Source organism: Amblyraja radiata, chromosome 3 (genome assembly GCF_010909765.2).
Source record: "Amblyraja radiata isolate CabotCenter1 chromosome 3, sAmbRad1.1.pri, whole genome shotgun sequence".
Classification (NCBI taxonomy): domain Eukaryota; kingdom Metazoa; phylum Chordata; class Chondrichthyes; order Rajiformes; family Rajidae; genus Amblyraja; species Amblyraja radiata.
The window spans coordinates 76,905,301-76,929,682 of record NC_045958.1 but is presented as its reverse complement, the minus strand read 5'-3'; the positions used below and the strand labels follow the sequence as shown (position 1 = coordinate 76,929,682).

The 24,382-nt window shown below is 41.1% G+C and overlaps 1 protein-coding gene across 1 annotated transcript; it reads left to right on the top strand.

Annotated features, from left to right (window-relative positions):
* Positions 1-331: 331 nt before the first annotated feature.
* smu1 (SMU1 DNA replication regulator and spliceosomal factor) lies at positions 332-24,154 on the top strand. Its single transcript, XM_033018146.1, has 12 exons — positions 332-460; positions 2,451-2,661; positions 4,278-4,430; positions 7,506-7,616; positions 11,253-11,381; positions 11,727-11,846; positions 12,791-12,907; positions 17,176-17,303; positions 19,985-20,111; positions 20,649-20,816; positions 21,438-21,590; positions 23,884-24,154. The coding sequence occupies exons 1-12, from the start codon at positions 435-437 to the stop codon at positions 23,980-23,982; spliced, it is 1,542 nt and encodes a 513-aa protein (XP_032874037.1). The 5' UTR covers positions 332-434; the 3' UTR covers positions 23,983-24,154.
* The last annotated feature ends 228 nt before the right edge of the window (positions 24,155-24,382 follow it).

Genomic DNA, 24,382 nt, shown 5'->3' with positions numbered 1-24,382 from the left:
TCTGAAGAAGGGTTTCCGCCCAAAATGTTGCCTATTTCCTTCGCTCCATAGATGCTGCTGCACCCGCTGAGTTTCTCCAGCTTTTTTGTGTACCTTCACTAAATTACATATGTCGTATAACAGTGAAAATTTAAAAAAGACATCAGTACAAAGATGCACAATTAGAAACTAATGCATGGTAGAAATACACATGGGGAGAACATGCCAGCATCTGCAGCTGTATTTGTTCTCCCCATTGACCAGCCCTCAGCCGCGCCCCCTGGCGGCGCCCTCAGCCACCTGCGCGCCGGGCAAACTCTCCGCCACCTGATTGGTGGGGAGCTGACTTCCTGCTCACAGCGGAAGCAGATCAGCGGCCTGCGGAGCGGCCTCGGCGTCGAGTTGCTTCAGGTCGGCGGCGGCGGCGGCGAGGAGCGGGGGCTGACGCTGACGGCATGTCTATTGAGATCGAATCGGCGGAGTAAGCGAGTTGTCTGAGCTGTAACGTTCAATGCCGGGGGTTGGGGCGGTTTACGGGCCCAGGTGGAGCCGCGGGGTCGACGAGCAGAGCAGCCCAGTCCGAGCCCCGCCGTGATCTGGGTCTCTGGACAAGGCACGTCGGTGAACCGACCACATGCACTCTTTCCAACCTCGGCACAAGGAACTGTTCCAACCGACCACATGCACTCTTTCCAACCTAGGCACAAGCAGATGCCGGCTTACAAAAAAAAAAACCGCGCACAGTGCTGGAGTAACCCTGCGGGTCAGGCAGCATCTCAAGAAGGGTCCAGACCTGAAACGTCTGTCTACCCCCCACATATGCTGCCTGGCCCATTGAGTTCCTCCAGCACTTTGTAATTCGCAAAGATTTCAGCGTCTGCAGAAACAAGGAATTGCAGATGCCGGTTGACAAAAATGGACACAGAGTGCTGGAATAACTCAGCGTGTCCGGCAGCATCTCTGGAGAACATAGATAGTCCATGTCTGTAAAGAAGGGTCCTGACCCCAAAAGTCACATATCCATATTCTCCACAGGTGCTACCTGAACCACTGAGTTCCTCCAGCTCTTTGTGTTTTACTCAAGGTTACAGCATCTGCAGTTCTATATGTACCCTTGTTGACCAAGGGGGCATATTGTGTAGAAAGGAAATGTAGGCTCGAATTTTTATGGCACCTTTCACACAGCTCCCAGAACTTCCTGACGTTTGTTGCATATCTTTAAACTGTAGTCGCTGCCGTCACATAAACAGTAGCTAATTTGACATGGAGTTGTACAGCACAGAATAAGGCCCATGGATCCACTGTGTTTGTGCCAATCATCAAATATCCCATATTCCTCTATACTGTGCACATATAAGTACTTGTTCAGATGCCTCTTAAATGTTGCTATTACTGCCTTCACTTTCTCTGGGGGCTCGTTCCTCATACCAATTACTTTGGGGGGAAATTACCCTTCAGAACCCCTTTACATTTTTCTCTCACTTTAAACATTCTGTTTTAGACAGGCTTTTGTGTCATTTGCAAACAGAACTAATCATGCCTTCTCAATTTTTATCAAAAACGTTCATATGTTTGAGAAACAACAGAGGAGACGGTGTTATGATCATGCCCAGTGGCATGATAGTGGCCACATGCCTTCAATCTAAAAAACATCCTCCACTATCGCCCAGTCATTTTTGTACATGGTTGGCAAGCTCACACTGGATTCCATGTGTTCTGGTCCATCTGACCAGTCTACAATGGTCTTGCTAAAGTTCATGTAGACAATGTCACTGCCCTGCCCTCTCAATGCCTAGTGTATAATACTGATGGTTGTAGGGAAGAAGCTGAACCTGGACGTTACAGTTTTCAGGCTGCTATAACGTCTTCCCGATGGCATAAGTGAAATGAGAGCACGGCCAGGGTGGTGTGGGTCTCTGATGATGCTGGCTGCTTTTTTGAGACACCAAAAATTAGGGCAGGTTGTTTTTAAATCTGCTTGCTTTATGACAAAGGTTTTGACCTGCTGATCACCATTGATCTCCTTTAATGGTGGTTTCTGGCCATTAATCATAGCCACTCATTCTAACAGCTTTGTTCTAAATTGCCATGGCCTAATTGCATCAGTACCCATATAGAGGATGTGGAGGCCTTCTATTGTGTTGTTCTGACTCGTTAATGGAGTGATGCAAATCATACCAGTCTCTAGCATTTCCCCCCTATTTTGCTTACATTTTAATATTATGAGTTCCTGTGGTTGCAGTAATAAAATTATCTATGTAAGCTTCTTATTCTCTATTTACACTTTCCTTTAATGGGCAAAATGGTAACTTTACATACACAGTTTCCCATTGTCAAGGAGAAAATACTCTTGCATTTGGATAGTAGCATAGCCTATCAGAAAGTTCTGAATATTGCAGTAAAGTAATCACATAATCATTGAAAACTGATTTTATATAATGCCCTAATTGAGTTATGTTATCTATTCATAGCGTTGTCCGTCTGATCATGCAGTATTTGAAGGAGAATAATTTGCACCGGACTCTGGCAACTTTACAAGAGGAGACCACGGTCTCCCTGAACACAGTGGATAGCATAGAGAGTTTTGTTGCAGATATTAACAGTGGGCACTGGGACACTGTGTTGCAAGCCATACAGTCACTGAAGCTGCCTGACAAAACTCTTATCGATTTATATGAGCAGGTAAGATGATCAAATGTCCATTGGCTGGGAGAATGACTGAATTTTTTTATGGCGAAGATTAATACCTGACTGAATGATGGAATATGCTCTGAATATTTTCTCTGTCTTTAAATTGGAGGTTCTCTGAACCAAGCTTAATAATTATGTTTCCAAGCATAATATCACTACTAACAGTCACCATTTAACATCAGCGGGTATGTTACCTGGTTTTTAACTTCTGATTGTTTCATGATTATACGTGTCCATGTTATAAGTAAACAATTGGGACAAACACCAAATTTCAGCAACACTGCACAGTGCCCAAACATGACAGATGGGGGAAAATGCAAACAAAAGGTAAACACAATTTGAATGTTATCAAATATGCCTACTGAGTGTCTTTAAACAAAGTCATCAAATGAAAAAGAATGGCATTATAATTATTGATTTTTTTTTAGCGAATAGTCCAAGTGAAAATTGAATAGTCCCTTTAAATTTGAATAGTCCCTTAAATAATTCTATGGCTCCAGTTATCTATTCTTAAAAAATTCTTAAAATCAAAATTATATGTGATTTATAGAAAACGTGGAAATTTTGTAAAATGCACCAGATTTCAGCAACACCCCTCAGTGGCCAAATGTTTGCTAACATCTGCAATCCCATACAGGACTTTATATTCCTCTCACTCTGGTCACTTCTTGCTCATCATCAATCAGCTAGATGTGACCATCTAGATGTGACCAATTACACCTTGCAAAGTTGTAATCTAGGCCAAATGTCATCAAGCTATTGACAGTGGGACAATTGCTTCTCAATATTGTGAGAGAAAAAAAACTCAACCCGTATCCAGAATTGGGGAATTGCAGAAATCTGGGGGCTATAGTACTGAAGGAGGTTATAGAGATGGAGGCAAACCCACAGAGTGATTTAAGCACAATTGTAATTGTTGAACATTGTGAAAACAAATTATTTCCTTGTGCAAGATGTAAAGTTAAAAGGAAGTGTTTTTTCTTTCGACTGCACAAAACAGATGTTAATGTTGCAATTTTTCAGATGTGTTAACTTTAAATCCTTTTTGTTCTCAAATGGATATAAGAATCCCAAGGTAGTGGATCAAGGTTATGAGAGCTGCCATACAAATTAATTCTTTCCACCTGTGATATTGTCTTCAAATGGAGTCATTAATTCAGGTTCCCTGTCATCTGCTGGCAATATTTGATTTTCACATTGTTTTGAAACTTCAGTAATTATTATTGATTTTTGCAACAAGCATTCATAAATACACAAACCACTACGAATATTCATAACATAAGTTTGATGTTGAGCTTTATTTGTGCAAAAGATGGAGAAGTATAAATAGGCAATTTAACTTCATGATCCTCCATTCCACATGCATCCAGGAAATATGATCTGTGAAAGTCAATTAATAATTGTTGCACGAAGACTGTATTTCTCCAAGTTTAAAATGTTTGATATTTGAAAGTTATACCCTGTTAACGTTAGACATACACGTAGAGTGATTTTTATTTATCCATTTTTTCAGGTAAATTATTTGTTGTTTAGAAAAGTGTCGCCATCGCGGTCGTGCAGAATAGTTTGACTTATCGCTGAAATTTCGAATCTTGTTTTTTTCCTAGGTGGTTTTAGAGTTGATTGAACTTCGTGAGTTGGGTGCTGCCAGATCCTTGCTCCGACAAACTGACCCCATGATTATGCTAAAACAGACCACACCAGAGAGATACATTCATCTGGAGAACCTGCTGGCAAGGTCCTACTTTGATCCACGTGAGGTAACTAACATTTGTCACTTAGCAAACTTATGAAGGGGAAAAGGCTAGAACAAGCTCTATACTATATATGTACACTGTAAATGGCTTGATTGTAAATCATGTATTGTCTACTGACTGGGTGGCACGCAATAAATGTTTTTCACTGAACTGAAGTACAGAAAGTACAGGCACCTGATTCATTGCTTTCGGTAAATCAGATGCAAAATTATACGTGTTCAAGATTTCCGTGGCCTCATGCTTGTTCTACTTTTGTGGTGTGTGCTGAGCACATACCCGCACTTAGGGAAAGGGTAACAAATTGAGTGTATCAATAAAATGGACAAAAACACACTCGGCACTGTTAAATTATGTAACATACTTTGGAAATAGAAACCAAACTGTTCCTTTCAAAGCTTATGTCAAATACAAGGTAAATACTTAAATAGAAAGGACAATAAAGAGTACCCATGCAAAAAAGTTTCAGTATTTTAAAAAAGCTAGCTAGGTGTAATCTTTATAGGGCTTTCATTATTTCCCTTTCCTGTGAAATATTCTAACTTCATGGTTTAAATCTGATTTATATAGATGTTATTTTATTTTTAATTATCTGGGTATCTCAACTGTTGTCAAGTAACTTGCTTCTCTCCAGAGTTACTCCAGCATTTTGTGTCTACCTTCGATTTAAACCAGCATCTGCTGTTCTTTCCTACTCGTCAAGTAACTTGCGTTCATCGATCCATATGGTCGGCTGATTTTAAAAGTTAAGTTTAACTTTATTGATCTTGCAGCAATAGTAGTAGGCACTGGATTTACGTGATTTTCAATATTCAAAAGTCACAATTATTTTTGTGATTTTAAAGATTCCTGTTTGTGTACAACATAGAAACATAGAAAATAGGTGCAGGAGTAGGCCATTCGGCCCTTCGAGCCTGCACCGCCATTCAATATGATCATGGCTGATCATCCAACTCAGTATCCTGTACCTGCCTTCTCTCCATACCCCCTGATCCCTTTAGCCACAAGGGCCACACAACTGGTGCCTTTTGAATATTGAACAAATCTAGGTGATTCTTAATAATGTTGGCGAGTTTGGGATCATATTTATTCTTTTGAACGCCAAATCAGGAATGATTGCGATCATTGTACAGCCATTGAAACCTAATGTAGTCTTAAGCTTTGGCCAAGATATGTGAACCCAGTTGTACTTGACTGATTTGGGTGTTTTTACATTAAGATTCTGTAATCAACATCAGATCTTCCATCAGCCTAGAACATAGAAAAGTACAGCATAGAAACAGGCCCTTCAGCCGCAACGTCTTTGCCAAACATCATTCCAAGATAAACTCATTTCATCTGCATACACAAGATCTATACTCTATTTTCAACGTATCCATGTGCCCATCTCAAAGCTTCTTAACCGCCACTATCTTACCTGCTTTCACCATCACCCATGGCAGCATGTTCCTGGCATCTTCCACTCACTGTGTTTAAAAATAAAACTTGCCCCGCACATCTCCTTTAAGCTTTGCCCCACTTGCCTTAAAGCTAAGCCCTCTAGTGTTTGACATTTCCACCCTGGGGAAAAGATTCCGACTGTCTATTCTATTTAGATCTATCATAATTCTAAATACTTCTATCAGATCTCCTCTCAACCTCCAGTGTTCTAGGAAAAACAATCCAAGTTTGTCCAACCTCTCATTGTAACTAATACCCACTAATCCAGACAGCCTTCTGATAAATCTCTTCTACACACTCTCCAAACGTTCTTGTAATTGGACGACCAGAACTGCACGCAGTACTCCAAATGCAGCCTAACCAAAGCCTTAAAGAGGTGTATCATGATTTCCTGACAAATTGAAGTAAATGCTATCCTGAAGAATCTTCTCAACAGCCTCCCTACCACTGAAGCGATGCTCACTAGCCCATAATTCTAGATCCTTTCTCAAGCAAAGGAACAACGTTGGCTACTCCAGTCTTCCAGGACCTCGCCTGTGACTAGAGAAGTTGCAAAGATCTCCATCATGGCCCCTGCAATCTCCTCTTGGCTTATTTTAATAACATAGTACAGATCACATCAGGACCTGGGATTCAACCATCCTGGTGCCCTTCAAGAGTCCCAAGCCATAGCTTTCTTGATCTCAAACTGCCCTTGCATATTAGTAATCCCCACACTGATCTCACTGTCCGCTGTGTCCTTCTCCTTTATGAATACAGATGCAAATGTACAGATGTTTAATATCTTCTCTTATTCGCTCCTTTTTCCTTGAGTGGTCCTATATTTTCCCTAGTTGCTTACGTGTTTTTAACATAGGCATAAAAAGCCATAAAATTATCTTTACTCCAGTATCACATGCATTTATTAATTCCTCGTTATCCACTATCTTAACACCCCGTGGTCTGTATAGTCTCAAGGCCGGCTTTGTAGTTCAGGGCATGTTGGCAAATGTTCCTCCAAACCTGTTGCTATGACTCTGGTCACTCCTGCGGCGTCTGGTGAGTATTGTTTGGATTGTATGTGATGTCCTGTTAGGGCAAGAAATTCAGAATCTTCCAGTCTTTGTTCCTTGGCCCTTTATTGAAGTAGTACAAACAAATAAATGATTCATATCAAGTATTTCTTGTTCCAATTTGGAACACTGGGGATCAGGAATATGAGTACGTTTAAGGTCGGAACCAGGGTCTGGAATGTGAGCGCATTGTGAGTAGACCCACGGTCAGATGAGTATGTTTGCCAAACTGAAACTGGAAAGCTGAAATTATGATATGCATCCAATTCCCATTTGAACGTTATTGAATCTCCCTCAACGATCATTTTAAATCACCATAACTTCCAATGTTTTTTTTTAATGGTTTATTTTAACCCCAGTGTCAATACAAAGACTGCAAGACACTTTCAACAGAGTATTACTGAATGTTATTTGCTGTACATAAGAAATAATCAAAACCAAAGTAATTCTCTGACGTACATCTCCAAGTTAAAGTTAGTGAATGAAAAGTTTCATTTTCGGCTGGTGTGTGTGTATATTTGGAATTTGAAAGCTTACTCTTATAAATTTTCTGTCTTGTCTCAGTAACCTGTTGTATCGTTGTGCTTAGGCGTATCCAGACGGCAGCAGCAAAGAGAAGCGGAGAGCAGCCATTGCTCAGGCCTTGGCCGGCGAAGTCAGTGTGGTTCCCCCCTCGCGTCTCATGGCTTTGTTGGGTCAGGTGGGTGCATTTTCAGTAGCTGGAGCATCCTCCTGAGAGATACCTAATTCTAAGTTGTTTGGAACAACAACATAGCAGCAAAAACAAAAATGAAAACATTGCTATCCGACCGACACTTATTAACATATCTACACCCGTTGGAAACTTGGTTCCTTTGGGAGGCGCGGTGGCGCAGTTGATAGAATTGCTACCTTACAGCACCAGAGAATCAGGTTCGATCCTGACCTCTCATGCTGTCGGTGTGGAGTTTGCATGTTCTCCATGAGACTGCATGGGTTTCCTGCGGGTGCTCCGGTTTACTCCTTCCCCATCCCAAAGACCTGCAGGTTTGATGGTTAATTGGCTTCTGTAAATTGCCCTCCTGTGCATAGGGAGTAGATGGGAAAGTGGGATAAAAAAGAGCCGATCAGAACAGGTGATCGATGGTCGGCGTGGACTTGGTGGGCTGAAGGGCCTGATTCCATGCTGTGTCTATAAACGTTAAAAAAGTACAGGTGATGCCACATTACAGAGGGGCTGCGTTCCATGCGATGATCCAGATCACAATTTCAGTAATGTGAATCCATGCCATCCTGCTCTCGTCAAGAAATAAGAGTTGAAAAAAACCCATTATGTGTTAATTTAGTTACCTTATTTTCACGCGAGTTCTACAAGAATGAATATTATTCCCTATCACGAATATTTGCTAGTAATTTGTGAATTTACAGTGAATTTCTATAGCCGAACGGTCATAATGCAGGGTCACCTGTAGCCACGAGGGATTATGGTTTCTTTGTTGGAAGGTGATAAATTTCCATTAAAATTTAGCATTTCTGCATTGTCCAATATATAGATTATTATATCACTTGCTGTCTTGCATATCATTTATTATGTGTTTTTATTTATTCTAATGCAAATAAAAAGGGGAAACCTGAGCTGAGTTGCAAAGTCCATATTCTATTAGATATTACAAACTGCAGTACATTTAAAGTTAACTTGCACTTTGGATGATACATATAACTCTTGTGAGACCAGATCCAACTGAATTCCCAACTAGTCCTTCCAAGAATACCTGATGTGCATTTTGGATCAATAATAGAATAGAATAGAATAGAATATGTTTATTGTCATTGCACAAAACTGAGCAACGAAATTCCATTTGCTTCTCCTCCGTTAAAAGAAATACAACACGACAACCAATACACATATGTACAGTTAATAGTAAAATAATAAATACATTTATAAAAGAGTTTAAAAGAATTTAGCGGTATTCCTCAAAGTTACTTCTTGCTTCCCAGTGTTCACTATTGGAGTTAAGCTCTTTTATCGCACATGGGTAGAAACTATTTTTTAGTCTACCGGTGCGAGCCTGCAGAGACCTGAGTCGCCTCCCAGAGGGTAGCAGAGTAAAAAGGTGGTTGGCAGGGTGGGATGTGTCCTTCTTGATATTTATGGCCCTGCGCAAGCATCGGGCCTTGTATATGTCATCCAAGGAGGGCAGGTTAGCGTTTGTAATGCGTTGCGCAGTTTTTATAATTCCCTGCAGCGCCCTCCTCTCAGCCACAGTACAGCTGGCAAACCACACCAGGATTCCATAGGTGAGGATACTTTCCACGGCGCATCGATAGAAGGACAGCAGCAGCGGCTGTGAGACGTTAGCTCTCCGTAGAGACCTCAGGAAATACAGCCACTGATGAGACTTCTTCAAGAGAGTGACGGTGTTCATTTGCCATTTGAGGTCCTGGGAGATGTTTATTCCCAGGAACTTAAAGTCGTTGACTCTCTCCACCATGTCTCCTTTGATGTATAGAAACATAGAAACATAGAAATTAGGTGCAGGAGTAGGCCATTCGGCCCTTCGAGCCTGCACCGCCATTCAATATGATCATGGCTGATCATCCAACTCAGTATCCCGTACCTGCCTTCTCTCCATACCCTCTGATCCCCTTAGCCACAAGGGCCACATCTAACTCCCTCTTAAATATAGCCAATGAACTGGCCTCGACTACCCTCTGTGGCAGGGAGTTCCAGAGATTCAGCACTCTCTGTGTGAAAAAGGTTCTTCTCATCTCGGTTTTAAAGGATTTCCCCCTTATCCTTAAGCTGTGACCCCTTGTCCTGGACTTCCCCAACATCGGGAGCAATCTTCCTGCTTCTAGCCTGTCCAACCCCTTAAGAATTTTGTAAGTTTCTATAAGATCCCCTCTCAATCTCCTAAATTCTAGAGAGTATAAACCAAGTCTATCCAGTCTTTCTTCATAAGACAGTCCTGACATCCCAGGAATCAGTCTGGTGAACCTTCTCTGCACTCCCTCTATGGCAATAATGTCCTTCCTCAGATTTGGAGACCAAAACTGTACGCAATACTCCAGGTGTGGTCTCACCAAGACCCTGTACAACTGCAGTAGAACCTCCCTGCTCCTATACTCAAATCCTTTTGCTATGAAAGCTAACATACCATTCGCTTTCTTCACTGCCTGCTGCACCTGCATGCCCACTTTCAATGGTACACAAAATTGCTGGGGAAACTCAGCGGGTGCAGCAGCATCTATGGAGCGAAGGAAATAGGCGACGTTTCGGGCCGAAACCCTTCTTCAGACCCACTTTCAATGACTGGTGTACCATGACACCCAGGTCTCGCTGCATCTCCCCTTTTCCTAGTCGGCCACCATGTATAAGGGAGCAGGTTCCTCTCTCCTCTTCCTCCTGAAGTCAACGACAAGTTCTTTTGTCTTTGATGGGTTTAGTACCAGGTTGTTTTTGGTACACCAGACGGTCAGTTTTTGGACTTCATCCCTGTAGGCAGACTCGTCATCGTTGTTTATCAGTCCCACCACAGTCGTGTCGTCCGCAAACTTGATGATCCTGTTTGTACTGTGTGTTGGTATACAGTCGTAAGTGTATATTGTATACAAGATTGGACTCAGCACACATCCTTGTGGCGCACCTGTGCTAAGCGTCAGGACTGGGGAGTAATTGGACCCCCTCCTGACAGCCTGTGGGCGGTCTGTTAAAAAGTCCTTAATCCATCCACATGTGTTTGCATTAACACCTAGATCAGGCAGTTTGTCCACCATTCTGCTGGGGATGATAGTATTAAATAGTATTGATCAAACACTTGCCAGAAGAACTGGGAGCATCGCACATACTAAAGCAATGGATTTTTAAACCTGATTAGGATCCTTTCCTGCAGAATGACGAGTTGAAATGTTGGCATGAACTGTCCAAAGTGAGACTGTGGGGGAGGGGGGGGGGGGAATGTGGATGTTGAGATCTATACCAAGTTATCATACCGGGTAGATGGAATTACTACAGCAGGTCACCCATTATTTCAATTGGATCATGGTGCAGATTCAAGTAGCTAATTGGTCTAATGTGCTTACATTCCAAGTATAAGCAATAAATAAACGATATTGTGACAAGGCTGAACTTTTATCATTACAGTTGTGCTAATAAATGTGCAAAAGACTGCATCGGAGAATAATTTTGATTTTGCAGATCTCACTCTGTGAACGACATGTTACTTGTTTAATTAACCCACTGCTCACAATTTGCCGTGAAGGGAATTTATACACAATAGAAATAGTTCATATGTCATTCTGTATGTGATAAAATGATCGCCCTATGCTAAATCTATTTTTTATGGTGTTTCTCCAGGCATTAAAATGGCAACAGCACCAGGGTCTGTTGCCTCCGGGTATGACAATTGATTTGTTCAGAGGAAAAGCAGCTGTGAAAGACGTAGAAGAGGAGAAATTTCCCACTCAACTCAGCAGGCACATCAAGGTAATGTTTTAAACAGCTAGTAGTGAAATTCTAGGTATTTGCATGTTACAAAACAGAACCAAGCTTAGCCCGTGGTGAAGTAAACTAAGACATTAAATTAATGCATTAATTATACCATTCATGTAACTGAACACAGTAAAAAGCAATCTTGATTTCTTCATAGTGTTTGATGTGTTATTGATTAACAAGGAAAGCAGTATGTTTTAAATGTAGAAGTCATCTAATGTCAATGTTTCATTTGAAATGAATAAGCAATTCATGCTCTAGTGAGGGGAAACAAGGTGTCATAACAGCTTGTTGGAAAGTAGTCAGTTATGTAGTTTGTCTTATTTGTGCTTTGAACAGTTTGGCCAGAAGTCCCATGTGGAGTGTGCCCGATTCTCCCCAGATGGCCAGTATCTGGTTACAGGTTCAGTGGATGGCTTTATCGAAGTATGGAACTTCACCACTGGCAAGATTAGAAAGGTATGCACGTAACGCCCATAACAATGTTTTGTTTAAAATTTATGTAAATATCTGGTTTCTTCACCCAGACCCCTCAAAAATCAATCCAGTATGTAACTATTGTGAACCTTTCACTCTTTCTGAACCTTTGGCAATTTTAATGTCAAGTGCTCTTTTATTTCTAGGTTAAATGCTGTTAATATCCAAAAGTAATACGGGGGAAAAAACACTGGAATTATTCTGTTGATCATAATGCTTTTGAACCTTTTTTATACTGTTTCTGATGTATGTTTCTTTTATGCTGTTTGCTTTGATGTATGAGTATTTGAAATCGCACCGAATATGCTGCAGTAATATCAAGACTAAAACACATTTTCAAAAAAGAACTCTTGTTCCATTCAACTCATTCTGCATCCACAGAACATAAGTGTATAGAATAACTATCGAAGCTTATATTTTAATGGATGTGTGGCTCCGTATTCCAGAGAAAACTCTATTGAATATACTAAATCTATTAATGATGTTTTACTTCGATTTGATATACTTTGGTGGCATATATTATATATTTTATATTCTATAAAACGCTTATAGCAAAAGGATTCAGCCGCGTTTATTAAAATGGTATGACTGAAGACTTATCGTCAGTTTGGCTGGATGGAAGTATGTATTAGAGTTTGAGTTGGCAGACGATTCATTGTTTGTCAGTTATTGCCAATGACAGTCTTGTTAGTAGATGTAGTAGCTTATAACAAAGGTAGTGGGGGTCGGTTTAATTTTCTTTTTTGCTATCATTTAGGACTAGTTAACGATACATGCACTTGAGTTGTAGGTTCAGGTCTTGAGAATGAAAAAAGGCAGATTGTCCAGGGCTCCATTCTGGGTCATTACTTCGTGGGTGGATTTGCTGCGCTTATATAACCAGGACTGCTTTCATTTTTCTTAACTACTCCTGTGTTACTTTCCAGGATTTGAAATACCAGGCACAAGATAACTTCATGATGATGGATGATGCAGTCCTCTGCATGTGCTTCAGTCGTGATACTGAAATGTTAGCAACAGGAGCACAGGATGGAAAGATTAAGGTGGGTGGCTACATTTGGGAATTATTTTGAAGACCTGAAGCTTATTTAACTTTTGAATTGAATTGAATCAAATCATTAAATGTACTTTGCAATACAATTATTTCTCTACAAATTGTGCATGTCATGGAGCAGTCAGAGAACAAGTTCAATTGAATCTGATTGGAATAAAGTCATTGTCCTATTCCCGTTATAAGTAGGTAAGGAAATGGTTAGAACCTGAACTTGCACCACTAGGAGTGGTTAGAACAAGATGAATGGCAAAGAGCAATTTTAGGGTAAGATGCTTTCAACCAAACAATGAAGGAGAAATGAACAGGGGGTGTTGTTTGGGTGGGAGAAGATTGACAAGGGACTTGAATGCTGCCTTGAACCTGCTGGGTTGAATAGTCTGTTTCTGAATTGAATATTCTGTGTAATTAGTAGCACGTGTAAAGTGCAGCTTGAGTCATAACATAATAAGTGGAGGCACTCCTCAGCTATGTAATCCATTAAGCTTTCTCTGCCATTCGATACAATGACAGGAGATAAGTCGGCATTTTTATAGCAACAACTTGCACACAAAAGCTTAGTTTGGGTTCTTAGCTCAATACTGCCTTAACAGAATCATGGGCAAAAGAGGTGAACTCCAGATGTGAACTGAGAGTAACATCCAAGCAGCATCAAGGAGATCTGGCTCAAATGGAATCGGGGAAAACTACAATGGAAGATGGCTGTGATGGTTGGAGTTAGTCATCGTGGGACACCCTGCAAGAGTTCCTCAGTGTAGTGTCCTGGGCACAACCATCTTCAACAGCTTCATTAATGATCTTCCTTCAGTAGTAATATCAGATGTAAGGATGTAAGGATGTTTGTTGATGATTGCACAATGTTTAGCATTATTTGCAACTCCTGAGATTATAAAGCAGTCCACAACAAAATGCCATAAGACCAGTCCTGGGTTGATGGATGACGAATAATATTTGTGCCACACAAGTGCAAATAAATGACAGTTTCCAACAAGGGAATATCTAGCTTCCGCCCCGAACATTCAAAGGCTTCACCATTACTGATTTTACCATTATCAATATCCTGAGGGGTTACCATTGGCCAGAAACTGAACTGGAATAGCCATGTACACAATGTGGCTTCAAAAGTAGGTCAGAGGCTAGGAATCCTTCAGCAAATGGTTCCCAAAGCCTGTCCACCATTGGCAAAGCTCAAGTCAGGACTGATGGAATAGTCTCCACTTGCTTGGATGAGTGCACCTTCAACGAAGCTGAAGAAGTGTGACACCATTCAGGACATAGATAAACACCCTGTCCCCCAACCCACAACTGATGCATGGTAGCATCAGTTTGTACCATCTACAGGGTGCACTGCAGCAACTCATCAAGACACCATCTTCCAGACCCAAGACTTCTACCCATTGGAGGGACATGGGCAGCAAAAGCACAATCATGGGAATACCATCACCTGGAAGTTTCCCTCCAAGCCATACATGATCCTGACTTGAAAATATATTACCATTCCTTCGTCGCCGCTGGGTCAAAATCTTGGGAAAAATCTACCTAACAGCATTATAGGTACATCTGCTCCTTCAGCAGTTGAAGAAGGCAGCTCACCAGCACTTTCTCAAGGGCAATGGGGGACGGGCTATTCAATGTTGATTCAGCCTATGAAGCCCACATCCCTTCAATTAATGTAAAAAAGGGGGATTCTATGGCTCAATTGTGAAACATGTCTTCCCTGATTAGCGAATGCATTATGTATTAAAAACAAATTCCTGCAGCAGACATACCTTTTGTGGGGATGTGAGTTGTCATGGATAGTGAGAAAAGTTGGAAGCTCATCCTCTTCCAGTAATGTTGCAATAACCAGAAAGCAAACCGCAATTGTTTTGACAAGCTGAAACATCCAAGTTGCTATTGTTGTCATTTGGAAGAGGGTGGATTCTCAAGAGAATTTTCTTCCGAATTTAAATAGCTTGTTTATTTCACAGACTCTTTTCCCATTACCCAGTTCAAACTGACTGTTAAATGTTACTGGTGTTGAAAAAAGACTTGTTTGAAAGACAGTCTCCCAATGTGTTCTGTACACTTCGTTGTAGCAAATAAAATTTTAGCTAAACAACTCATTAACCAGAACCATCTGCTTGCAAAATTTAATGAAGTGAACATTCACTGGCTGTGGAGGGTCTGTAGAAACTCGAAATGAGTTACAGTCATGTTCTTCCCATAATGTTTCTACTTGTGCATATATAACTTGGTTACATCTGATTAGAATACCAGACTACCTTTTTCAAAGCTACTTGTTGAATTTTTCAATGTGTGTTATTTAACTTATTTTATTCAAATTGTGGTTAATTTCAGTGTTCAACATTAAAATCAATTTGGCAATATCAGTAATAGATTTGATAAATCTTGTCTGATAGATCCCTTCTTATGTAACCGCTGATGATTTTTCAGATGGATAAAAGTGTGCAATGTATCCTGTTACAAATCTTAGGTTGACTGGTCATTGACCTGGCCTTTTAAAGCTTATTGATTAATTTTATATTTATTGGAAATTCCTTACCACCTTTCAGCATTGCTTTCACTTCCCAACATAATGGCCACCATGGCAACTCACATCCCCACATTTGTAAAGCTGACTTTTTTTTTTTGGCTGATGCACAGTTTTAGCAGTTCTGAAATGTTTCTTTGTGGAACTCTCTTTTGATCACTTGCTATAAAGAAAGTAAAATTTACCTGCCGTAACAAAAATCTACTGCAGTCTTACTTTGATTTCGCAATAGGTATAAAACTAGGACCATGAGTTTTGCATATAAATATTACAATGTTCCTGGATTGATTAAATTAGTAATGGATTAAATTCCCCAAATTTTTCCATCCACCCTCACCTCTACCACTTTCCGCAGTACTAATCCACAAATTATCTTTTCTCTCGCTAAATCATGCAGGTTGTGGAAACAATTAAAATAAATCATGACTGGATTCCTGCTGTAATTGATGAACCTCATCTTATATGGACAGTTCATCACTTTGTGTCACTATTATCTATTCGATGGCTATACCCTGAATCCTCATCCCCCACACAGCTGGCCAACCCTCTCTCTCTCTCTCTCTCTCTCTCTCTCTCTCTCTCTCTCTCTCTCGTAATTCGTTCGATTTACTGCCGTATTCTCCCCAAGCCTTGAATGGCCACCAAACCTACCATGGAGAACCCCACAATGCCACCTCCTTAACTCACAACTCTGTTCTGAAAATCAGTCTAGAAATGTCTCTCTCTTCCTATGTACTGAATAATCTCCAACATCAAATCACCCTCTGCAATCTTGAGCGCATTGATTTCAGTTAAGAAACTTTCCACAGACTTCTGTAGTTTAACTACTGTTCAAGATTCCTGTATGTTAAAGTAACTACATCACTGACCTTTCCATGTGTTAGCTAATCTTGTTTTAAAAGCTTAGTTAAAAGTATGGTTATGTTCTATTAAATTCCACGAAACTACTCACTAAAGTGAATCCTCACTTTAAGTACTTATAACACCAACCCCGTGGAATGCTACTTGCTTTTTCCAGGGGTTCCAAAACTAGTACCGATTTACTGGGATACTTCAGTTATTTTAAATCCCACTTTGTCACTGCATTGGATACATGTGATTACCAAACATTTTTCATGCAAAGAGTGCTTGTTACGTGGAATTCACTGTCCAAATGAGTGGCTTAAGCAGAAGATAAGACACAAAATGCTGGAGTAACTCAGCGGGACAGGCAGCATCTCTGGAGAGAATGGCTGACATTCCAGGTCTCGACCTGAAACGTCACCCATTCCTTCTCTCCAGGGATGCTACCTGTCCCGCTGAGTTACTCCAGCATTTTGTGCCTATCTTCGATTTAAACCAGCATCTACAGTTTCTTGCTACACAATGGTTTAAGCAGATTCAATATTCACCCACAAGAGGAAACATCGTACTTGTGGAAACAAAACTGAACATAGCAGAACTGAACAGAAAGGTTGTTGTCTAGATTACTCTTAAACAAGGCCAAGATGGGTAAAATGGGCTGATTACTCTTAAACAAGGCCAAGATGGGTAAAATGGGCTGAATGTTTGTCTTTCCTGCTATTTCTAGACCAAAATCTAAATTGGCAGAAGAAAAGATTGTTTTAAAATAATTTGGTTAAAGTGAAATTTTCAGACAATGGAGTTTTGCATTACAAATGCACAGGTGCTACAGCAGGCTTGGATAAAACACCAAATTCTTCATAAATGTATTGGTTGCTTTGCAGGTGTGGAAAATACAGAGCGGTCAGTGTCTACGTCGATTTGAGCGTGCTCACAGTAAGGGAGTGACCTGCCTCAGCTTCTCAAAAGACAGCAGTCAGATTCTCAGTGCATCTTTTGATCAAACAATCCGGTGAGATTTAATTTATTTTGCATTTTGTCAATGTGTTTTTGTGATGGGAGGGTTTTGATGCGAAGGCAGTAAGTATCTTATTCATATTGTAATAAGGAATCCCATGCTGAGCTGGGACACATCTTTAGAACTTAGCACAAGATTTGTCACTTCGAATAATCAATTTTAGGAGGTGAAATGGAATAAAACTGTAGTATAAAATCTTGAGCAAAAAATAAACTCTTTGAACTCAACGGTTCAAGCAGCATCATTGGAGGTAAAGAGATGGTTGCTGTTTCAGGTCAACCCCCTGCATTGGGAGCAAGAGTGCAGAGGGAAAATAGCCCGTATATTGGAATGGAATGGAGAGGTGAGATAGGGGCTAGAAGGTGGAAATATTGGCGGGAGGGATGATGGGCCAGATGTAATCAGGATGGGGATGGAGAGGAAGCAGAGAAGGGGATAGGAAAGATTGGGGGAGTGGGGGGGGGGTGGTAACAGGCCTTGGCCAAGAGGAGTGGAGAAAAGTAAACGAGAGAACTGGCAAAGATGATAGTAAACCTGGCATTCCCTCTCTCTCCACCCCTCCCCCACCCAAGTCGCACCAGCTTCTTGTTTTCACCCAACAAACCGCTAACAATGGTCTGTTTCCTCTATCATCGTTTTTTGCATATCTTTCATTCATTATTCTTTATCTTTCTACATCATCGCCTATATCCCTTGTTTAACTTTCCCCCTTTGTGGAGCACCTACGCCCTTTCTGCAAAGGCCATCTTGACCTCTCAGTTTCAAGTCATTTCAACTCCCCTTCTCATTCCCACGCTGACCTCACTGTTCTCAGCCTTCTCCACTGCTACGTAAGGCCGCATGTAAACCAAAAAAACATCACTTGACTTTCCACTTGTGCAGTCAATGGTATGACCATTGAATTTTTCGGTTTCGTGTAACCCATACGTTCCTTTTCCACTTCCACCAGTCCACCCAAAGGTCTCTCTCCCTTTGTTCACGTTGTCTATCACTTCCCATTCCTCTTGTTATCTAAACTCATTACCCTCCCCCACCTGGTTCTATCTGCCCATCACCCACATAGCCATCCACCTGAATTTCCTCTCCATTAATTCACATATCCTACCTCCACCCACATAGCCATCTGCCCATCCATCATCCCTCCCTTATCTGGTTTCACCTATTCCATATTCCTGTCTTTAATCTTCCCCGATCTCCCCCCCCCCCCCCCCCCCCCATCTGCCTAATGTCTCCCCCCCCCCCCCCACATCTGTTTCCACCTATCACCTCCTTGCCCTTTTCTCAGTACTCCCCCTTTCTCCTCTTCCACCTGAGAACATCTGTTCATCATCCAACCCCCTCCCCCTCATCTGGTTTCACCTATCACCAGCCAGGTTAGTCTCACCCCTCTCTTGCACTTCAATATGTGTAAGAAGGAACTGCAAATGTTGGTTTAAACTGAGGATAGACACAAAAAGTTGGAATAACTCAGCGGGACAGGCAGCATCTCTGGAGAGAAGGAATGGGTGACGTTTCGGGTCAGTATGAAGAATGGTCTCAACCCGAATCGTCACCCATTCCTGCTCTCCAGAGATGCTGTCTCTCCCGCTGAGTTGCTCCAGCTTTTTGTGTCTATTTTCCCCCTTCTATATATTGGCTAAAGATAAACACAAAATGCTGGTGTAACTCAGTCTGTTCCACTGAGTTACTCCAGAATTTTGTGTCTACCTTCGGTTTAAACCAGTATCTGCAATTCCTTCCCACAACATTTCGTCTATATATTGGCTATCTTCACTCTACACTCTCAGTACTGATGCAGTGTCTCAACCCAAAATGACAACCATCCCTTTGCTTTCACACGTGCTGCTCGACCTGTGGAGTTCTTCCAGCAGTTTATTTTTTGCTCCAGATTCCAGCATCTATATGGTCTCGTGTCCAGCATACAATTGAGCACTTTCGAATGAAATTGCAACTCGTAGTCTGTTTAGGAAGTGCTTAGGATGGTGAGAGGGGTGGAGATCAGGCAGGTTATATTAAAGAGCACACAAGTGCTGGTACTGTGGTTTATTTCAAATGGAAAATTTACAAAAGTATTTCCTTATTTTAAGAAAGAAATGGTAAGACTGTCATGGAGAGGATCCAATTTGCATAGCGTCATGGAGTAGTGAATATGATTTATTCCTTATAATCTCATGTTGTCACGCAGACAAGATTAGCAGAGAAACAAATGTTTTTTGCTTTGTATAGTTGGAGATATCTGAGAGATATTCACCTTTTGATCCTTTGACATGGCTGCTTGGGGAAGAATAATTCAGAGGGTCAGGCAACATCTCTGGAGAACATGGATGGGTGGCTTACCGCTGCCGCTCCCCACCGGCTTCAGGCGGGGGCCAGAGTGATCGTTCTATAGTCAGGGACGGTGGGGGGGTCGTCCTGCAGCTGGGGACTGCTTCAGGCAGGGGCTGGCGGGAGAGTTCTGTAGCTGGGGGAGAGGGACGGTTTCAGGCAGGGGCCAGCGGGGAGAAGCGTCCTGCAGTTGGGGACACCATGTTCTCCAAAGATGTTGGAACGGCTGATTTACTCCCAACATATTGTGTCTTTTTTTGTAAACCGGCATTTACAGTTCTTTGTTTCTAAATTTGACTGAGAAGTTGGCCATTACTGTTGTTGTCAATTTGATATTCTGTTTTTGGTAGGATTCATGGTCTGAAGTCTGGAAAAACGCTGAAGGAGTTCAGAGGTCACACATCATTTGTTAATGAAGTGACATTTACACAAGATGGACATTACATTCTCAGTGCATCCTCTGATGGGAGTGTAAAGGTAATAAATAGCACGAGCAGGAAAGATGTTTTACACTAGTAATGAACATATAGTTGTAAACATTTTAGTGATAGGATAAGTATATTTCCTTCTGTGGTCAGAGAATCACAAAAATGTAATCAAAGGATATATTTGGTCTGAGTATCTTGCTGGGCTGAGTCATGAGATTGCAGTGCAAAGACAACATAATTTAGTGCCCAAGGAACATTAGTACATCACCACTTAAGACCATTGTTACTGATACTAAATTATTTAAAGTCATAGTGTGGAAGCAGGCCCTTCGGCCCAAACTATCCACACCGACCAACATGCCCCATCTACACGAGCTGGACCTGCCTGCGTTTGGCCCGTATCACTCTTAACCTTTCCTAACCATGTTCCTGTCTAAATTTTCTTAACTCCGAATTAATTGAGTAAATTGAATTTACATTAAATACCGTACATTGCATTCGGCTTTCATGTATAGAGACATCTGCTGATTCAATGGTAGGCTGGTTCTAATGTTAATTATGTGAAATATTGTTCTCATCTTTCCAGATCTGGAACGTGAAGACCACAGAATGTGCCAATACCTTCAAGTCATTGGGAAGTTCTGCCGGTACTGATATCACAGTGAACAGCGTGCATCTATTGCCAAAGAACCCTGAACATTTTGTCGTGTGTAACCGATCAAATACGGTGGTCATCATGAACATGCAAGGGCAGGTATGACTGCAGTTTATTTCCATCGAAGAGTTTGGAGGCCTTTTTAAAAGACTAATAAATAAAGTCAGATAAGAAAACAATGTACCAATCATAAATAATTGCTGCTTTCATTCAAAGCGTGAGACATGCTAGCTTTATACTGAGCTGAGGGTTTGTTTCCTAATGCAAGCGTAATTTTGTTTTGATATTAAACGATGGTGTGACACTTTGGTTTAACAGTAACTGGGTTAGACTGGGGAAAGGCTGTTCAACTTGCAGAGAAGGATGAAGAAGGTGGGTCGCCAAAATTATCATTAAGTGTTTGGGTAAATTGCTTTGACTGCTTGATGATCAGAGGTGATTGCTAAAAGAGCAAGATGAAATGCTATACTTTGCATAACTGCTTGGGATTTGGAATGCACTCCAATAGGGCAGAGGATAGATTCAAGTAGTCTTCAGGATGCAGCTAGATCAGTTATATATGTTAAAAAATCTGCTGGAGACACCCAACCAAACAACCATCTTATGTGCTGTAGACTTTTAGACTTTTTTGACTTTTGTTGCTCTTTTGTATATAATAAAATTGGGATTTCAAACCAAACATTTTGTTAGATGTAAACTTCAATTCTCCTTTGTTTGCAGATTGTGAGAAGCTTCAGTTCTGGTAAAAGAGAGGGAGGTGACTTTGTGTGTTGCTGCCTGTCTCCGCGTGGGGAATGGATCTACTGCGTCGGTGAAGATTTTGTGCTTTACTGTTTCAGTACAGTGACTGGAAAGCTGGAGAGAACGTTGACGGTAAGAGAGATTGTGTTTCTAAATCTACGTGTAATCAAATTTCTTTGACTTTGAATACAGGCTTATTGTAAAGAGTCTGATTTTTTTCTTTCTATTGAGCCAAAAACGATATCACAATATTCTTATAGCTCTAGAATTATATGCATTTTTACATAAATTGTGGAAGTGGGGCCAGAGATTTGAAGAATAATTTCCAGAATTCAAGGCCTTGCCAGTTGAAGACTGGTAAATTGAGCAATTAAAATTATCAAGCAGTTTTGTTGCAAGAAAGCATTCACAGTGGTTGCAGAACTCATCAGGTAGAAACATAGGGGTTTGAAATCAAGTGTTTCTAGGTGCACAGGGTGCAAATTAGGAGGCAGGCAAGTGTTAGATTCTCAGATTTTTTTTATGGGGATCAAAAATAAGGGGGCATAGGAGTAATCACGTCCATGAATGAAGGTAGACACAAGGTCAATCTGAAAAAAACTAACCCAAAATACCACATATCCAGCTTCTTCAGATTCTGTCTGACACGCTACTTTACTCCAGCACTGTGTCCTTTGAATGAAGGCTTGAAGCATGTTTAAGGATGAAAAATAGGTGGAGGGGCAGGTAGTGATGAAAAAGCTGGGACACTGCAGAAGGACTTGGACAGGTTGCGAGTGTGGTCAGAGAAGTGGAAGATGGAAGATAGTGTAGCAAAGTGTGGAGTCATGCATTTTGGTAGTAGGAATAAAGGTGTACTCTATTTTCCAAATGAGAAAATCCAGAAGGTACAAAGTGCAGGATTCCCAAAAGTTAATTTGCAAGTCTAATCGGTAGTAAGGAAGGCAAACACAATGCTAGCATTTATTTCAAGAGGGTTAGAGTACAAAAACAGGAATGTAATTTTGAGGCTGTATAATGCGCTGGTCAGGCTGCATTTGGAGTATTGTGAGCAATTTTAGGTACCATATCTGTGGAAGGATGTGCTGGTTCAGAGGTTTACAAGAATTATCCCAGGAATGAGTGGGCTGACATAGATGAGCATTGGACGGCACTGGGCCTGTACTCGCTGGAGTTTAGATGGATGAGGGGGGGGGGGGGGGGGGAGACCTCATTGAAACTTACCAAATACTGAAAGGCTTGGATAGAGTGGATGTGGAGAGGATGTTTCCACTCGTGGGAGAGTCTATGACTTGAGGTAATAGCCTCAGAATTAAAGGATGTTTCTTTAGTCAGACGGTGGTGAATCTGTGGAAATCTTTGCCATAGAAGGTTGTAGAGTCCAAGTCGATGGATAGTTTTAAGGCAGAGATAGATTCTTGAGTAGTACGGATGTCAGGAGTTATGGGGAGAAGGGTTAGGAGAGAGATAGCCATGATTGAATGGCAGAGTAGACTTGATGGGCCGAATGGCCTTAATTCTGCTCTTATGACTTTTATGCAGTTGGGAGGTCATGTTGCAGTTGTATAAGACTTTGGTGAGATCACATTTAGAATATTGTGTTTAGTTCTGGGCACCATGTTATAGGAAAGATATTGTCAAGCTTGAAAGGGCTCAGAAAAGATTTACGAGGATGTTGCCAGGACTAGAGGGTGTGAGGTACAGGGAGAGGTTGAGTAGGCTGGGTCTATATTCAATGGAATTCAGGAGGATGAGGGGAGATCTTGTAGAGGAATAGATGAGGTAGATGCACAGTCTTTTGCCCAGGGGAATCGAGGACAAGATTGAAGGTGAAGGGGAAAACATTTAATAGGAATCCGAGGGATAACTTTTTCACACAAAAGGTGGTGGGTGTATGGAACAAGCTGCCACAGGATGTAGTTGAAGCTGGGACTATCCCTTTGTTTAAGAAACAGTTGGACAGGTTTGGAGGGAAATGGACCAAGCGCAGGCAAGTGGGATTAGTGTAGCTGGGCTGGTGTGGGCGACTTGGGCCGAAGGGCCTGTTTCCACATTATCACTCTATGACCTAAAATGCAGGCTGGTTCAGCATCAGACGAGATGAAATCCAAAACTGAAATTTTGGGTTGGAAGACAATGATGTTGAATTTCTTGTCCAATAGTAAAATGTCTAGATACAAGGAACTGCAGAGGCTGGTTGACAAAAAGACATAATGTGTTTGCAGTAAAATATTTAAATTGTGTGGGTTTAGCAGTATGGTGATGAGGTAGAAGCCATAACTAAGTAACTGAAATTACTGATATCATTAAAGGCACCAATGATGACATTTGTGAATAAGGCCTATTGTGGAATTTAGTCCAAATTCAAATATACAGGATTATAGAGATTGAATATTTAAATGTATGATTTAATTCATATCTGCAGGTTCATGAGAAAGATGTTATTGGAATTGCTCATCATCCACACCAGAATCTGATTGGAACCTACAGTGAAGATGGTCTCCTTAAACTGTGGAAGCCTTAAGTGCCTATTGTACATGTGCAGCTATAATTGTGATTGTTTGATACCCATTTCAATAGAGTTTCAGAAAGCTCTCCACATTCCCCTGTAAACCAGACTGCTAGTTACATGCATTGTTTTTATAGTGCTATTAGTATTGCTGTACCAAGGAATAAAATGCCATCTCCGGCACTGACCACGTTGTATTGTAATTTGTTGTCAGTAAGTTAAAGGGCAATTTTCATTTCAATGAGGCATGGTTTCAAATCCAAACTCTCGATTCATCTAAAATAAAGTCTTATTGCCCAAGGGCATGCTTATTTTTTTTTAATTCTGTAAGCAAATTTCAAAGCTAGATGCCTTAAAAGCAGGCAGTAGGTATCTACTATCCATGCAATATGGAACAGTAGAAAGTTTAACATTA